General features: G+C 35.0%; 1 protein-coding gene across 5 annotated transcripts in view; it reads right to left on the reverse strand.

Annotated features, from left to right (window-relative positions):
* ATP8A1 (ATPase phospholipid transporting 8A1) overlaps window positions 1–15,305 on the reverse strand; it is a 108,345-nt gene that overhangs the window by 25,199 nt on the left and 67,841 nt on the right. For all 5 annotated transcript variants that reach the window (XM_048303454.1, XM_048303453.1, XM_048303452.1 and 2 more), the window contains 4 exons: window positions 9,391–9,465; window positions 9,150–9,272; window positions 6,589–6,667; window positions 2,671–2,732 (listed from right to left, as the gene is read on the reverse strand). In XM_048303454.1, coding sequence (XP_048159411.1) covers window positions 2,671–2,732; window positions 6,589–6,667; window positions 9,150–9,272; window positions 9,391–9,465 — 339 coding nt within the window. The remainder of the gene's footprint in view (window positions 1–2,670; window positions 2,733–6,588; window positions 6,668–9,149; window positions 9,273–9,390; window positions 9,466–15,305) is intronic.

The following is a 15,305-nucleotide window of genomic DNA, read 5'->3' on the forward strand; positions in this document are numbered from 1 at the left end:
CTGTAAAGCCAGAGTCAAATGTTGGTAATCTAAGACCTATGTTCTGCATACAAGTAACATGTTGAAGTCTGTTATGTCATTTTCATTATTCCCTCTGATCTTTACTCTCCTTATCTTTACACATTTTATAGAGCAGTCTCTGAAAATATCAGATTTGTAGGACATGCTCCATTTTAGTTTACAGAGGAGCAATAGGAGAAAGTTTATAATCCCACACCAAGGACTAATTGATAAATGAAAATTGTTTATCTCCTTCCTTTGAAATTCACTCAGACAAGTTTTCTGTTTTCCAAAGAAATAGTTATTACATTTTTTAACTCACTTGTGAATGTATATCACAAGTTCTGCTTTACCTGGAATCTGAAGAACATGAGGCTGAAAAAAGGAGTCATAAAGACCAAGCTCCAACTCTAACAGCTAAAGTTTAAATTCTAGTGTGTTGGACAAGTTGGCAGCACTGATCGTCAGTGAGTTTGTTTGTGTTGAACTTCAAACAGCCTCCGAAATTCAGAAGAAATGTACTTCCATCAGAAGCTGAAAGCAACTAGTCAAATATGTATGACAAAACTTTCCCTATGTCTGGTGCACAGAGGGATACAAATACTGCCAGAAAGCTTTCACCTATAAGCTTATACTTTCAATTCTGAAATCCCAAAATCTCCTATTTCAACTGTGCTATTAAGGACCAAAAAAAGAAAAAAAGAAAAAAGTCACAGCACCACAATTTCATTATCTAAAACATGTGTGAAATCCAATTAGAAGAAAATTGAGGATGATTATGAGTATTATAATTTGCTTCATCTATCCAGTTTGGGTTCTGTATTTGGATGTGTGAAAAAAAATTAATTACGGAAAAACAACCCAACAAAATCATTTGGTACACTTGTTTGCTACTTAGGTCAGTCATATGAAAAGAAACATCCTTTAGGATGAGATCAAACATTCCCGCTGCATAGACAAAATGTATACACAAAACAAACACTGCAGATCTCTGAGAAAGGAGATACACAGTGTGAGTATATAGCCTTTACTGACCTGTGATGGGATCATAACTGATACCCCTAACAAAATCACCAACTCTGCACAGCCACTCCCTCAGGAATATGGGGTTTACTGCTCCCTCCTCTGCTTGATCCAAACTTACAATAGTGCACTGAATCCTACCCAGGAAAAAAGAACTCAAACTGGTATTCTGTATAAAGACTGAGCTTTTCTTAAAAAAACCCCAAACCTCTCAAAAATGGTCATACAGATATTTTCACAGCACTATATTCCTATTTGAAATCTATGTTTAAAGAAATAATTCCAGGACATGATATGAATATTTCTGACTTTATTTGTGGATCCAAAGAAACAAAACTATATCACTTTCTGAATTCTTTTCTTATTGACTTTTGCAGAACTGATGACTGCAGACTTCTTAAAACCACATTAAAAACAGTATGAGGAATGAGAATTACCCTAGCCTCAGAATTTTGATATGACTGATGACTGTTACTGCCCATACACTTCACATGCACGGATTTAAAAAAAAATAAAACTCTCCACCCCCATTTTGAAAATCTCTCAAAATTCTTGTATGCTCCAGATTTCCTTGAACTCCTGTGCAAGAGCAGGAAAACATAAATTGCAACTTCTATATATCCCCCGACTTTTAACCTGAAGGAAAATAAGTGTTTTTTTGGGAAATTCTTGACCACTCTGCAGGTTAGTAGCAAGAAATTAACCTCTCAAGTTTCAGCCCTCCTAGCTGAAAACCAGTTGCAGAATGTGACAGATGAGCAGCATTGTGACCTCTGTTTTAGCATGTGTCTAGAATATTTTCCTTTTATTTCAGTTCTGATGTTTCCTTATTCCCCAAGGAAAGTGATTTTGATGTGAATTCATATTATAGCCCCCTTACTTTAATGGAAGAATTAATTTCTTTTTTGTACCTGCCAACACTAAGAAACTTGAGAAATTAATTAAACTTTTAACATTGAAGAACAGAGGACAGTAAGCATAAATTTAATTTTGCTTCTAAGAGAGAACTTGGGACAGCTGCTATTGAGTAACATTCATATCTAGTAAGTGAAAACCACATATTTAGCTTTACTAATTTATTCTAGGAGATAAAAGATTAAACGAAAAAAACCCAGTAATGACTAGTATCTATGAGAGTAACAGAAGCTTACTGTTAGGTATGGATCAGGTGTACTTCTGGTGGTTTGATTGACTCTGAAAAGGCATTCCACAACCTTTGCTCAATATGGCTCAATGCCTCTTTTAAGGCCTCATGATAAATTAAGAGAGAGAGAACAGGACTGTATCTTCAGAAATCCACAAACCATTACTATAATCAATAACCTGAGATTTCTCCAATGCAGAAACTTAACCTAAACTATATAAGCATGCTAACTAGGGAATAGTAATTCTCATTATTTAAGAAACCAGAGAGTTTACAGGAAAGGAAAAATGTATCTTCTGCATCTTTACTGAAATGCTTTTTTTCAAAAATGGGAATTAGAACACAAAGTGCACTTCAAAACTTCTCAAAGAGTCATTCAAGAGCCATTTCTTATTCTTAAGGCACTTCTTAAGGCACTGCACTGAATTAAGTCTTCTATGAAGAGAATTAATAGTAATAGCAGCACCATATCCTTAAAAGAGTTAGAGCCAATATAGACTTACAGTGTATACAGTGTTCCCCAGGAGCAGGTAGTCAGAAGTTTTGCCATTGCCGAATACACTACCTGGAAAAGGAAAGAGGGATAAAAATAAAACATTTAAACATCTGCCACAGCACTGTATATGATCCTAATTTTGATACAAAAGAGATGGTAACACTTTCTACAGGGTACTAATAGATTTCATCTTGAACTGTACTGAACACTAGAGAACTATGACTTGTACAATGTTTAGTGCTTTAAAACTTTCACTGGCTTCAGGGATTATGCAGGGAACAGGAGCTTTTTGTAACACCACATACCAATAGGACCAACCTTGTATTCAGTAGCAATGCAAATAGAGTTACTTTTAATATCAGAGATATAGCATCTTACCTTCAGAAAAATGTGAAATATAATGGTTTTAGTATATATTGATTGTAACATATAAGTAAGCAGAAAGCTTAGAGTCAGATTTTCATGAATTCTGGTATTTTTGGTATGGAAACTTTGCTCTTATCCATATTTCTGAATTCAACTTCAGTAAAAATACAAAATATACTCAGTTTAAATTCTTGAGATGCTTGTCATTCATAAAATTTTCAAAACTGACTCAACTCAAATATATGCATTAATGTAAGTACATATCCATTTGGCCTATATGGAAACACACACACATCAGTTACACCGAGACAGAGCTCTCAAGAGACACATTTTCATAAAACATCACATTTTCATAAAAACCACATGTGTTTCCTAAGTTTAGGATTCTGAAGCATTTTCCATTATTTATCGGAATTTTATGACTATTTTTACAGCACAGGCTTTTCTGATCCCAGTTCTGTCAAATTTCTTTTTAGACATGGGAAAACTGACAACAGAATTATTATGAGGAAATTCCTCATTCTCAATTAAAAGTGAGGTGTATGCCACTGAGGTAGCTACATTTTCACGTTCAGTTTTGAAATGCTTTTAGCATTCAAGATTGTTCGTATACTGCAACTAAACCAACTAAACTCTAACACTCTACTGTAGAGGCTCTAACCACTGGGATATTGCTTTTTATTGCCTTACACAGAGATATCAAAATGCTGTGTATGTAGCAAGTAAGGATAAAAGACAACAAAAAAAGAAAATAATAATAAAGAAGGATTTTTTAAAAAGCTGTATTGGGAGAAAGAGAAGAATAAAGGTATTTATCTGTGGGGGGCATTGAGGGATGGGTTTATAACTCCTCTGATTAGGCTGGACAGAGGAAGGTGACAAAAATGGTGATAAAAGCTGAAAAAAATGACCAGTAGTTGAAAACACTTATTTTTCCACTACCTCAGCTGGCATACAGTATATTAAATGCTGCTAATTAAGTATGTTTGCATATTTGTGTTGAATGTTTCTCCAGCCTTCATATCATCTTTATATATGCTTGAAATTAAATCCATTTTGGTTGTGGATGAAGAGTGTTCCTCTCTACAAGCTTTTCAGGACTTGTGAAGACAGTTTAACACAGAAAAAAATGATCTATTTACTGATATTCTGGAAGAGACAGCAGGTGACAACTCCACAGAAAAATATTAGATTGAAAGTCCTCCTTCCCTTAGCTGTCTCCCATTCCATGATGAGGAGCTCACAATGACTGCATCCTTAGCTCTAGTGATACTGGTTGCATGTTTGACACTTCCCTATCTAATTTTCTCCCTGGACAGACTAGCACACCAAGAAGGACTACAGGAGCTGAAGCCTGAAAAAAAAAGCTGAGACCATGGCTTATTCTAAAGATTATACAAAAGAGGAAGCACCTGGTGAATTTACTAGTACATAAAAGTTTGGCTTCTGCCACTTATGTCGACAAAGTTGCATCAGAAGAAGCTTCTGTGAAAATTTATGTGTCACTTTTCATATCCATGTGACAGCACATGGAGTGTAAATTTTGGGTACTGTACAATGGTAAGGTCCCATGGAGCCAATTTTGACAAACAATTCTTACAAATCCATGCTTATGCTCTGATCACATATTTCTTGATAGGCTTTACTATGACATATGCAGTTTGAAAATTTCTACTTACAGATAAGAAACTGGTGGATAAGCAAGAGTAAGACTAAACAGGAGAATTTGACCAGGAGAAGGGCTCCAAGAGATTTTAATAATCTTCAAGATTTGATTTTCAATGTTCTAATAATACATGCTCAAATATGCACTGCACTGCTTTACAATATATACCTAGCAGTAAAGGGCATAATGAGAAAAACACAGAGAGCACAGGCAGACAGCTAAGTCTATTTCCACCAGCCAGAGTCTTGGGACTCAGCACCCTAAGGCACAAAGCTGAGCTGTGCCTTTCATATTTCAGGATCTTCCTGTACCTCTTCTTTGCTAAGAGAAGGTAGAAGCTGAGACCTGTTCTCAGAAGTTCCTGTCTCTGGTACTCCGTAGGAAACTAACAGCATTATTTCCCTTTGCTCTTTACACACACAGACAGCAGAGATTTAATTAATAGCACATCTTATTTTGCACTCGTATCTCTTTCATGCAAAACTCTGAGCACCACCAGACCCATTCCAGATACTGATTATACCACATGATGTACACAACTCCCTCAGGTCCCAGTTCTGCTGCCTTACCCATCCTTTCTCTAGCAATGAAAGGGGAAGGCAGCAGACAATTTGTTCAGACTTGTAGAGGCCACTTGCCAGCAAGTCAGTTCTAGACCAGGGTTTGTGGGCTGGGAAGGCTGAGCTACAGTGCTCATACAGGTATCTCAGCTCTGCCATTTACACATGAACTCTACTCTGCATCACCACATAAACTCATTAAACACTTATCCATGGTGTAATGCATAAATCTCTCACATGGATTGGCTACAGCTTTGAACAGGGATTTCAGTTTGAATTTGGGATTATGGTTTTAGAGTACGCACTGACATTCTGGGATCTCATTCCTCCTGGGCTGTCTAAACCTCTCCAATGGAAACTGTTCCCACTGAACTCACATTCAGTGTGATGTGAGTGGCCTTTCAGAGAAAACAAGCTGCCACACACCTCTCTTTACCCATTAGGAGTTACCGAGTGTAAAATAGTGTGCAAGAAGTTTTTCCCCTAATCTTTTGGGGCACAAGCAGCTGTGACTGTCTCACTATGTAGTCTTAACAGTTTCAAGATGTCCATGAGAACATTTCTGACCCCTATGCCAGGGCAGACTGCTCGGCTACATCACTAAAACTGAGCACAGACTAATTTTCAGAAAAGCTGCAATGTACACACTTGGTTTTCTTCTCCCCACAAATTGGAAGCAAAAAAACCCCCCACGTTTATGAGAGCCCTCCCAGCCCCAAACATTCCTGCAAACTGGAAGCAGTGGTTTCAAATTTCCTTTAATTAACACCACTCTACTCTCAACCACCTCACTTCCTTCTGCAGCTCAAGTGCATATACAACAGCTGAACTAAAAATTGGACAGGACTGAGCAGTCCAAGATGTCACTGTTCCTCTGCCACAATCCTACTCATAGAAATATAAACTGGCAGGTTAGAGTGCCCTTGAAGTAACAGGATAGAATGTATACACAACAAAAACAAACGTCAACAAAATGAAAGAGACAATACAAGGGATAGTAGCAGTTTAGGATCTTGTAGGTATTTACCATGGTAGTGTATTTTATAAAAATTAGCATAATTAAATAGCAATCTCTTTTTCTCGATCTCGTTTCAGTTTACATAAACCCTACTGAGATAGTTAAATGTATATGTACATAATATTTTTCCAATTTTTACACAGATTTTAAATAAAACATTGTAAGTACATGGCATCTGGTCTAGTTCTATAAATGGTATCTTGAAATTTAATCACACTGAACTGTTAGTATTTATAAAGCTTCCCTTAGAAAAAAGGTAATATTTAGATATTTCGTACTGTTCAACATTTTATTTTTATTTTTCATAATACTTACCATGCTGGAGGGCTTTTAGTGGAAACCAAAACAGAATGAATGAGTGGAAGAGGCCATTTAAACAATGAACCCAGAAAACCTAAGAAAGAGAAAACAGAAAATCCATGAGAACCATTTGCAATAAACTAGCTCTGTGAACCCTGACCTTTCTTTTTATCTGTGTGTTAGATTCACAAAATGTGTTTTTGTCAGGCCACCACTGTGAAGTAATATAACTGACAGGCACTTTCTGCCTCTTAGCTCTTCATGGGTCATTTGTTTATTTTTATGCTTTGAAAAAAAGTGTATATTATCTCCTCCTTTTAATTTCAATTCAGAAGGGAAAATAAAATATAAACATATGGGAATACCATCAGAAAAATTAAACTAAACCAGACAGCTGGAACAATTGTTACATTCTAAGTAGGGAATTAAAAAGGACTCTAGCTTTTATAATTTGCATTTAGTGTAAGAATAAATTTAGATAGTAGAAAAATCAAAACCTGAGTTACACACATGCCTAATCTATATATTCCCACACACAAAGGAATTCAAAAAGGACAAAAAACTGTTTCTTCCTTAAATTTCTCTTTACATGCTCCATTCTTGAAGAGCACAGTTTGATCATATTATAATTCCTTTAATGTATTTGCTAAATAATTGAAGTTTTACTTTCAAACTTATTTTCATTTGTAAAAGATGCCTTCTGCAAAGAACTGCAATACGTTTAAGGATAAACAATCTACTAATGCTTTCCATCATATATTGCATAATGACATAAAAAGACTTAATAAAAAATATGCAGCCCATTTCCATCAGCATGGAAATTATGTTCACTAACAATGCTTTTGACTATTATGGCTTTTATTGTAACTAACTGATGTGTATTTTGAGTGTTAAGGTGTTCAAACAATTGAAATTAAGTTGCTTGTCTCACATTTTCCACAATGTCTCAATGTCTTTTGTTAGATTATACAGCTACACTAGGTTGCATGATCCAATTTACACTCCAATACTTTGCACATTTAAACTTGTGCTACTCATTAACCTTTGTCTCTCCTTCTTGCTATGTCATTACCAGAAGTTTTTATTTGACAGAAAGCACAGGTGGGTGCAAGAAAAATTAGTTCTACTTTTCCATTTTCCTGACCAATTCTTTTTGTCCCATGCTAATCCTTTAACCTCTGTCATGACCTCATAACCTTTGATCCCTTTTACCATAACAAATATCTGCATCAATATTCAAGGCAGTAATGTTTCCAAATCTTTAACACCAACTATTCAACTTATATAGGTGGGAATTTTGTAGCTGGTGAGTTTGTAGACATTTACTCATAGCAAATGTTGTATGGGAACAGCCACAGAATTTCCGATTAAGTCAAAAATACATCTTTGCAATAATAAAAATACTAAAAGCTTATTTTAAAACAGAAACCAACTGTTATAACTCATATTTACACTATTTATTAAAACTATCACAACACAAAATTGTCTATATTCACGGGACCATGAGAAGTCTCATATTTGTAAAGCAGGGACACGAGACTCTGTTACCTAGCGTCCTTACAGCTTTCAGGTCGGCTTTTGTAGGGGAAGGGATTAAATGAGGAAGAAGGGGAAAACCTCATCTGCTTCAGCGAACAAAGATAGTTTAGACAAACACATATATATTGGGGTAACTGCAGTTATACAGCACAAGTGGCACAGATATAAGAGCTAATTATGCTGCGTCAGCTCTGCACATCTACTACAGACCATCACATGTAGGCATTGTTAATTCAAGGATGTATCGAAAATGTCCCCAAGTTTAACATAAAATGACATTACTTGAAATGTCACAATTACATTTGCAAGAAAAAAAATCAGAAGAAACTCTTACAAAAGTCAAGTACTCAATGAAACCACAGATTCAGGAATAAGTTTAATTTAGTTTTCTTAAAGAAATTATTTATGGGCAATGCTGTAGAAATTTCATATATTTTATTTATTAAAGAGTCCTACATTCTTTTACTACTACTTATGCTAACCTCTCTAAGATGAATGTCACCCATTTCCCACCAAAAGTAGCCTCAGATTCCTTTTGATCCACAGACACATTCTTGACTCTTAAGTATTTTTTCCCAAAACTCAAAATTAAACCATAAAATCACAACTCCAAATTGACAAAGAATAGTACCATGTCCCTCCCTCTACAAATCTAGTGACAGTTCTTATTGTTCTCTGCAACACTTCTCCACAGGCTTCAGTAATCCATTTCCATATAACAGTACAAATACATACAGCCCAGTGACAGTGAGGTCTAATCACTTCTGCCTATAGAAGACAGCTTTATTACCAGCAGTGAAAAAAGAAAAAGGGATTGAAAAAAATTAAATCCTTGTTGTCCATTTCCATACTTGCTAAAAATGAATATATATATATATATATGATTTCTACCACTCACTGACAAGTGTACACCTGGAAATAGCAGATACAGAAATCCCCTCCGTTTTTAATTATGAGCAGAATAGAACCAAAAGGGTAACTATACTGAATTCCTATGAATTTTTGCTGTATTATGATTGATTTTTAAAAAGATCTACCTTAGTATTAAAGTCCAGTGCATTTTGGGAAGTCTTGTATAACTCAGGGTATTTCAGCATGTTTTCCTTTCGGCAGGATCTCTCAAATATTCCAAGAGTTAGCGGAGGCATTGCTGTAAACATCTAGTAGATGGTTTAAAAATAAAAAAATTGGAAAACTTTAGAGATGAGGACTTGCTTAAAGATTGCTTACTCAAGAAACATTCATGGTTAAAAACTAAAGCCACACAAATTGTCTTACCACATTGTAAAGACCTATACACCATCTTTCAAAAAGAATTTGTCCAGAAAAGCCATTGACAAATGCAAACCAGATCTGCAAAAGACAGAACCATGTATTACTGAAATGTCTTGCAAGTTACAATAAACAGATTTTTCCTCAGCTTTGCAAAAAGGGATATCCCTAGAACACATTTACAACACAGTTGAAAATGTTCTGGTTTAAACCCATATGAAAAAATTAATGACAAATCCAACTTTCAATCTAGAACAGATAGTGGGCAATCTAGTCAGATATGTGAGCAATTCCATGTAAATAGGAGAACATTCAAAGGAAGTAACTATTTTCAAAAGAAATGTCAGGCTCTTTAAGGTTTTAAGTGATTTAAGCTCACTTAAGTCTTAATGAAATAAAAATTCTGAGAAATATGGGCTGGCAGAGGGGCAACCTACAGATTAGTAGTTATCGTCTTCTCATTGTTAGCAAACTTGACTAACTGATTTCACAGAGTAAGCTGCTGTTTGGAACTTAAAACTACCAATATTCCTTACTCATGAGAGGATTAGGCTTTACCAGAGCACTAAAGTAAAACTACTTAGTTAACAAGCACCAATTCAGCTACAGGGTACTTTAGAGAGGGAAGTGGACATCTCTTTTATTGCATAATTTTTATCATTTTTTGCTAAAAGATTGAAAGAAAACAAATTTCATTTGAAAGGCATGATAACATATTTTCGAATGTTTTTCAGCATAGCATGCAGCACATCTACTTTCTCCTATTTTCTCATCCTTCTATAGTTCAATGATGAAGTGGAGAAGCAGCCCATCTGATGAATCTTTATTAACAAGTTACACTGAAACGATATTGTCTAGGACAAATGTAAGCTCTTAGGTAATACAAGTCAAAATCATCTGAACATTCTACTCAATTTAAGACTCACATTTTTCAAGTGAATTTTTAGATGCTGCTTTCTTACGGTTCACATTTCATTGAACTTCATTAAGGGAGCATGAATTGTACAGTCAATACATATGTTTATCAGTGTGTTCCCAGGCTGGCCCCCAGGTGACTGGATTCTATGACCAAACTCAGATTTTTTTTTTTTAATCATGTGGTGGAATGTCTGAACATGTTTGTGACCACTTTGAGATGGAAAACCCCATGAATCTGGCAACTATTAACACTAAAAATGGGAGGTAAAATCCAGCAAAAATTGCTATTTGTTCAACAGATAAGAGAAGAGTAAATTCTTTTTTTTTGGTGGCCACTTATTGGAAAAAGATAGAATACAAAGCCATGAGTGTTTGAGGCTGCAATACAAAAAGAGAGAATACCCTGAATTTTCTGAAATCTTATAATGCCAAATTTCTTTACTTTGGTAGATTTAAGTGCAACAAGCACAGTTTTCTAACCTTTCAGACTGTATACTGAAAAGAAAATGGAATTACTTATTTCAGCTGAATCAGATTTCTATCAGCTCTTGTGCATGTCGATTTTTGACTTTCAGAATAGGATTTATGATTTAACTGTGATGAATTTAGCAGAGATTTGTTGGCAGCAGTTTCTCAGTAGCTGAGTGTGAGGGTGCAAGATGAGTACATAATCAGTTGTGCATTATAGAATAATTAATTCTGCACTCAACATCAGTACAATTTTTTTTTCTTGTTTGTATCGAATACTGGAATAAATTTTAGAAATCTCAATTTGAAAGTGTTAGGGTGGTGGAAAATGTGTGACTCAGTAGCTGGTCATAAACACGTGTACATCTCATTGCTGGTAATTTCAGACAGAGTTTAAGTATTACTCTCTAGGAAGAAAAGACAAGACCACAAGTACACATAAGACTTGACCTTTCATAACCAAGGAGTACATGGAAAAGACATTAACTTTCTACTGTGATTTAAAGAGCAGGCAAAGTGTTATAAAACTCTAATTTTAAATGAAAGGCCTAAATACATACACTGAATCTATTCCACATGTTGACTGCTCTTACAGGTAAATGACATTAAGCAACACTTGGAAATGTTTTGGAGTGACTTTTTAAAAGAAATGCAAGTACTTAGGATAAAATTTTAATTTGCAATGGAATGTTGCTTTCAGCTTATTTTGTACAGAATTTAAATTAGAATTTTCAAGGCATTTAAACTGAAAATGGTTTTACTGTAAAATTGTAAAGAAATCCTTTGAGGCATAATATTGACTTCCTGAAATATTAGCATTTACTTTGTTCTAAAGAAAGCATGCAAACTTAGAGGCATTTTAGTTCATTTTAGTGTAATAAGGAACTGGAATATATCTTGGTCAGAGGTCTAGAGGCAAACTAAAGTGACACGAAATTTGGTAGCATCTCTAGGTTCTGAAGCTCTTATGGAATCTCTCAAAAAAAGTCTGTGAAAAGAAATCTTTCAATGTGGCCAAAAGCAGTGATCTCTACTAGAAACATTACTATTTAGTGGAATACCAGATACATAGCTTTAAGAGATGAAACATCTTTAATATCTAAGCAGAAACATTGATTTTATATTGTTTACAAGACAGTATTTGAATGTTCACATTAAGAACAACTATGGCTCAAAATTAAAGGATCAAGAGAGTGGAAAAAAAGAAGACGAAGGACAAATACAGCCGTCACCTCAAACTGTAAGAGAGGAAGAAAATAACCAATGTATTTGCCCTAACTTCTCAACTTTGGACCCTAGAAAATTACACTCTTAACTCTATATGAAAAAAGTAATATGGAGCTTACTACATTATTAATAGCGAGAATGACAAGAAACACTTGCTTTGCAGTGGGCAATTTGTTCATGGACAAGTGTGTTTCATCCTAGTTATGACAGACAATGAAGGCAGCTGTTCCTGCAAAGTAAGTTTTTAGGACACTACATGATTCTAATTTAGGAACAGACTCAAACACTTCTCTCTTAGGGTATAGGTCCTACTCTAACAACTCAAATTACTAATCCAGCACCCCTTTACAGAACAACAGGTAATTGGTGTTCTTAAAAAGTATGTTAGAGTATATATGTGAACAGGCAGTGAAAATTCAGACCATTCTGTAGTTCAATGGCTACAAAATTTTCCACTGAAAAGGAAAGATTGAGGTCCCCAGCCCATCTAAAATGAGATGGACCTCAACACAGATCTAAGTTGTCCAACCATGCAATGCAAAAACATGGGCATGAGCACAACCACTTTCTGCTGTGCGTTTCAAACTGAACTCAGTGCAGTTTGCACACTCAAGTAAGCCATGGCATAATGAGCCACAGCAGCTGAACTGTGCAGCTCAGACCCAGTGTGAGTTTGCACAGAAAGCCTGCTCATGTTTGGGATTATGCATGATATGGGTCTCAGCATGATCATGGATATTCATCTGACATGTCAGGCAAAGGAAATCAGGAACAAAATTGTAAATTCCAGTTATGGACACAAGCAGCAGAAAATGGGTAACTCAGCAGTGGGAAGAAAAGAGCTTGGGAGAGGGGGAAAATAACCTCCCCATCATCCAAAGTTTATGGATTAAAAAGTCATTACAGCTCTAATTACTTAATAAATTAATTATTTTCATAGTATCACTTAAATAGCCATGTTTAAACATCTGTAACTGAACTTTAAATGTCAACTCCCCACATCTGCTTCTGCCTGTCTTGGTATTTTACTCTTCCATTTGATTTTTCCCCATGAAATATGAATGACCCAAGCACATCTTCAAAATTCTTATTTTTTTAGAATTGTAAATCCCTTTTATTTAATATGAACCAGTTATTTTATGTTATTACTACATAGAGAAATGAGAAGTAGGAATAGAAAAATTTTGTTCGTCTGATGTCAAAGGGTGATTTGCATAACTTCATAAAATGAGTAGTTTAATGATAGAGTGTATACAGTAATGGTAATTGTAAAACTAAACCCAATCCACAAAGGAGTTCTCAATCATGAGATCAATCTCAATCTCAACCATCATTATAAAGTAATGACAGCCCCTCCAAAATAAGTATAAGACTTAGCATAGGCTTATCCTACATGAGTGTGATGCTCTGACCAGGCTTCATAAAGCACATTAGTGGTCTATTAAAGATTCAGAGTTTTCACTTGCAATTTAGACTGATACCTCAGAATATAACCTCTCAAGTCATTGTGACTAGTCCTATACAAAAGATGAGGCCCATATTTAAAGAGACATTGCATCAAGACACAGAGTAGAAAAACATTATTACAGACCACTTCTAGTTTCTTACGAATAGGAAATGTCAACAAGCACTGATCACTGTGCCCGAGTATTACTATAGACCTTTACCATTTTCTGAACCAAGAAACCAGCTGACACCAATTTTGTATCAGCCCATGAATGCCTAGGATAAATGCTCTATTTTAGATTATATGGAATATTTTGCATTACTTTCTTGATTAGTACTGAGCAGATATTTAAAAATAGGATACACACCTATTATGTTAAGGTATGTATTTTTAGTTATTGTCAAAATAAAAGGAAACTTGTTTAAAGTAACTTCCAGACGTGCCTTTCACAATACTATTTTCTGAAGTCCAAGACAGAGGAGGTGTGGCCACAAAAGCCTCACAGAAGTTTTCCTGATGTAGCATTTCTGCATATTAAGCAGCAGCTTACAAATACTCATTGAGCTCTCTGCTCCCACGCCTGATCTGTACAAAAAAACTGAAAAGAGAGACTCAAGACTGGCAGTTGTCCTTTCTGGAGACATTCAATGATGAATTTCTGCCCATTCACTCACAGTATTGACATGAGCTATTAACATCTCTGAAAAGTTTTCTGAGCTGACAAATGTTGGATATACAGGAATTCAAGCAGAATTCATCTTGTCTTCCAGGGAAGGTGTGTATGGTAAAATCCTTGTGTGCATTATAAATATATAAAGGGTAATTAATAACAACCCATATCAAAATGATCTCTTTGCCCTTCCATCTGCTCAGGAGTCAGAGACTACCTGTTCAAAAAATCAAAGCCTTTTGATCTTTAGACTATGATCTCTGTACGCTGCATTTAACTTTCTTTCTCAAAGAATACAAACAGTGGGATACTTATATCTGATTAAGGTTATAAATTTACAATATGCTTGCAGGTGACAATGACAGAAAACTAAGAAAAATAAGTTAGTATGTTCTAAAGCCCACCTCTGTATGCTTTCTATAAGCACGAAGTATACATTAATATTTTTTTTTCACATACTTCTAGAGCTATTGCTAATGAGTACATCTGGAAGTCTGATCATGTAAGTAGATATCCAGCCTTTGAAACACAGGATCTTAAGTCTGCCATTTCTAAGCAAAAAAGGATCTTTAGTTTTTCTATACCTTCCTACTTTGTCCTTTTTCTAAACAGGCTACAAACTTGCTGCTACTTAGATAGAAATTTATTTGCTGTAATAACGCAGTAAGGAGAGAAAAAAGAGGAAAATTTAGAAAATGTAAAAATATGGTAAGAAAAATGCATTGTCTACAATGCGTTTTTGGCTCTTTTGGCTACAACTTTTGTATGTTAAAAAATGATTGAAGTATTTCCAGATATTGCAATGTGTAAGGTCACATAAATAAGTATCAAAATCGGAAATATTAGGCTAATGTTTGTATCAGGTTTAACAGAAATAAGGCACTTTCCTCCAGTAAAACTGAACACTTTGTCAGTTTAAGATACTAATTTGAAAATATATTTAAAAAACTATGAAAATTTATAGAGTATCTGTTAACCCCATTAATGCAAAAATACATGAGACTACGGATAAAATTTATTTTGTGGTCAAGATTTGCAAAAATTAAATATTTTTTCCACATTTTTAACCCAAAGTTTCAGTAAGAATATAAAGTTTGAATCCATTATAAATGTAATTACTAGATACATATTTAATTATAAAAGAGGCAGCAGCTGTTGGAAGAAAAGGAAGGGAGGGGAGAGAGGAAATTC

Source organism: Corvus hawaiiensis, chromosome 5 (assembly GCF_020740725.1).
Source record: "Corvus hawaiiensis isolate bCorHaw1 chromosome 5, bCorHaw1.pri.cur, whole genome shotgun sequence".
NCBI lineage: Eukaryota > Metazoa > Chordata > Aves > Passeriformes > Corvidae > Corvus > Corvus hawaiiensis.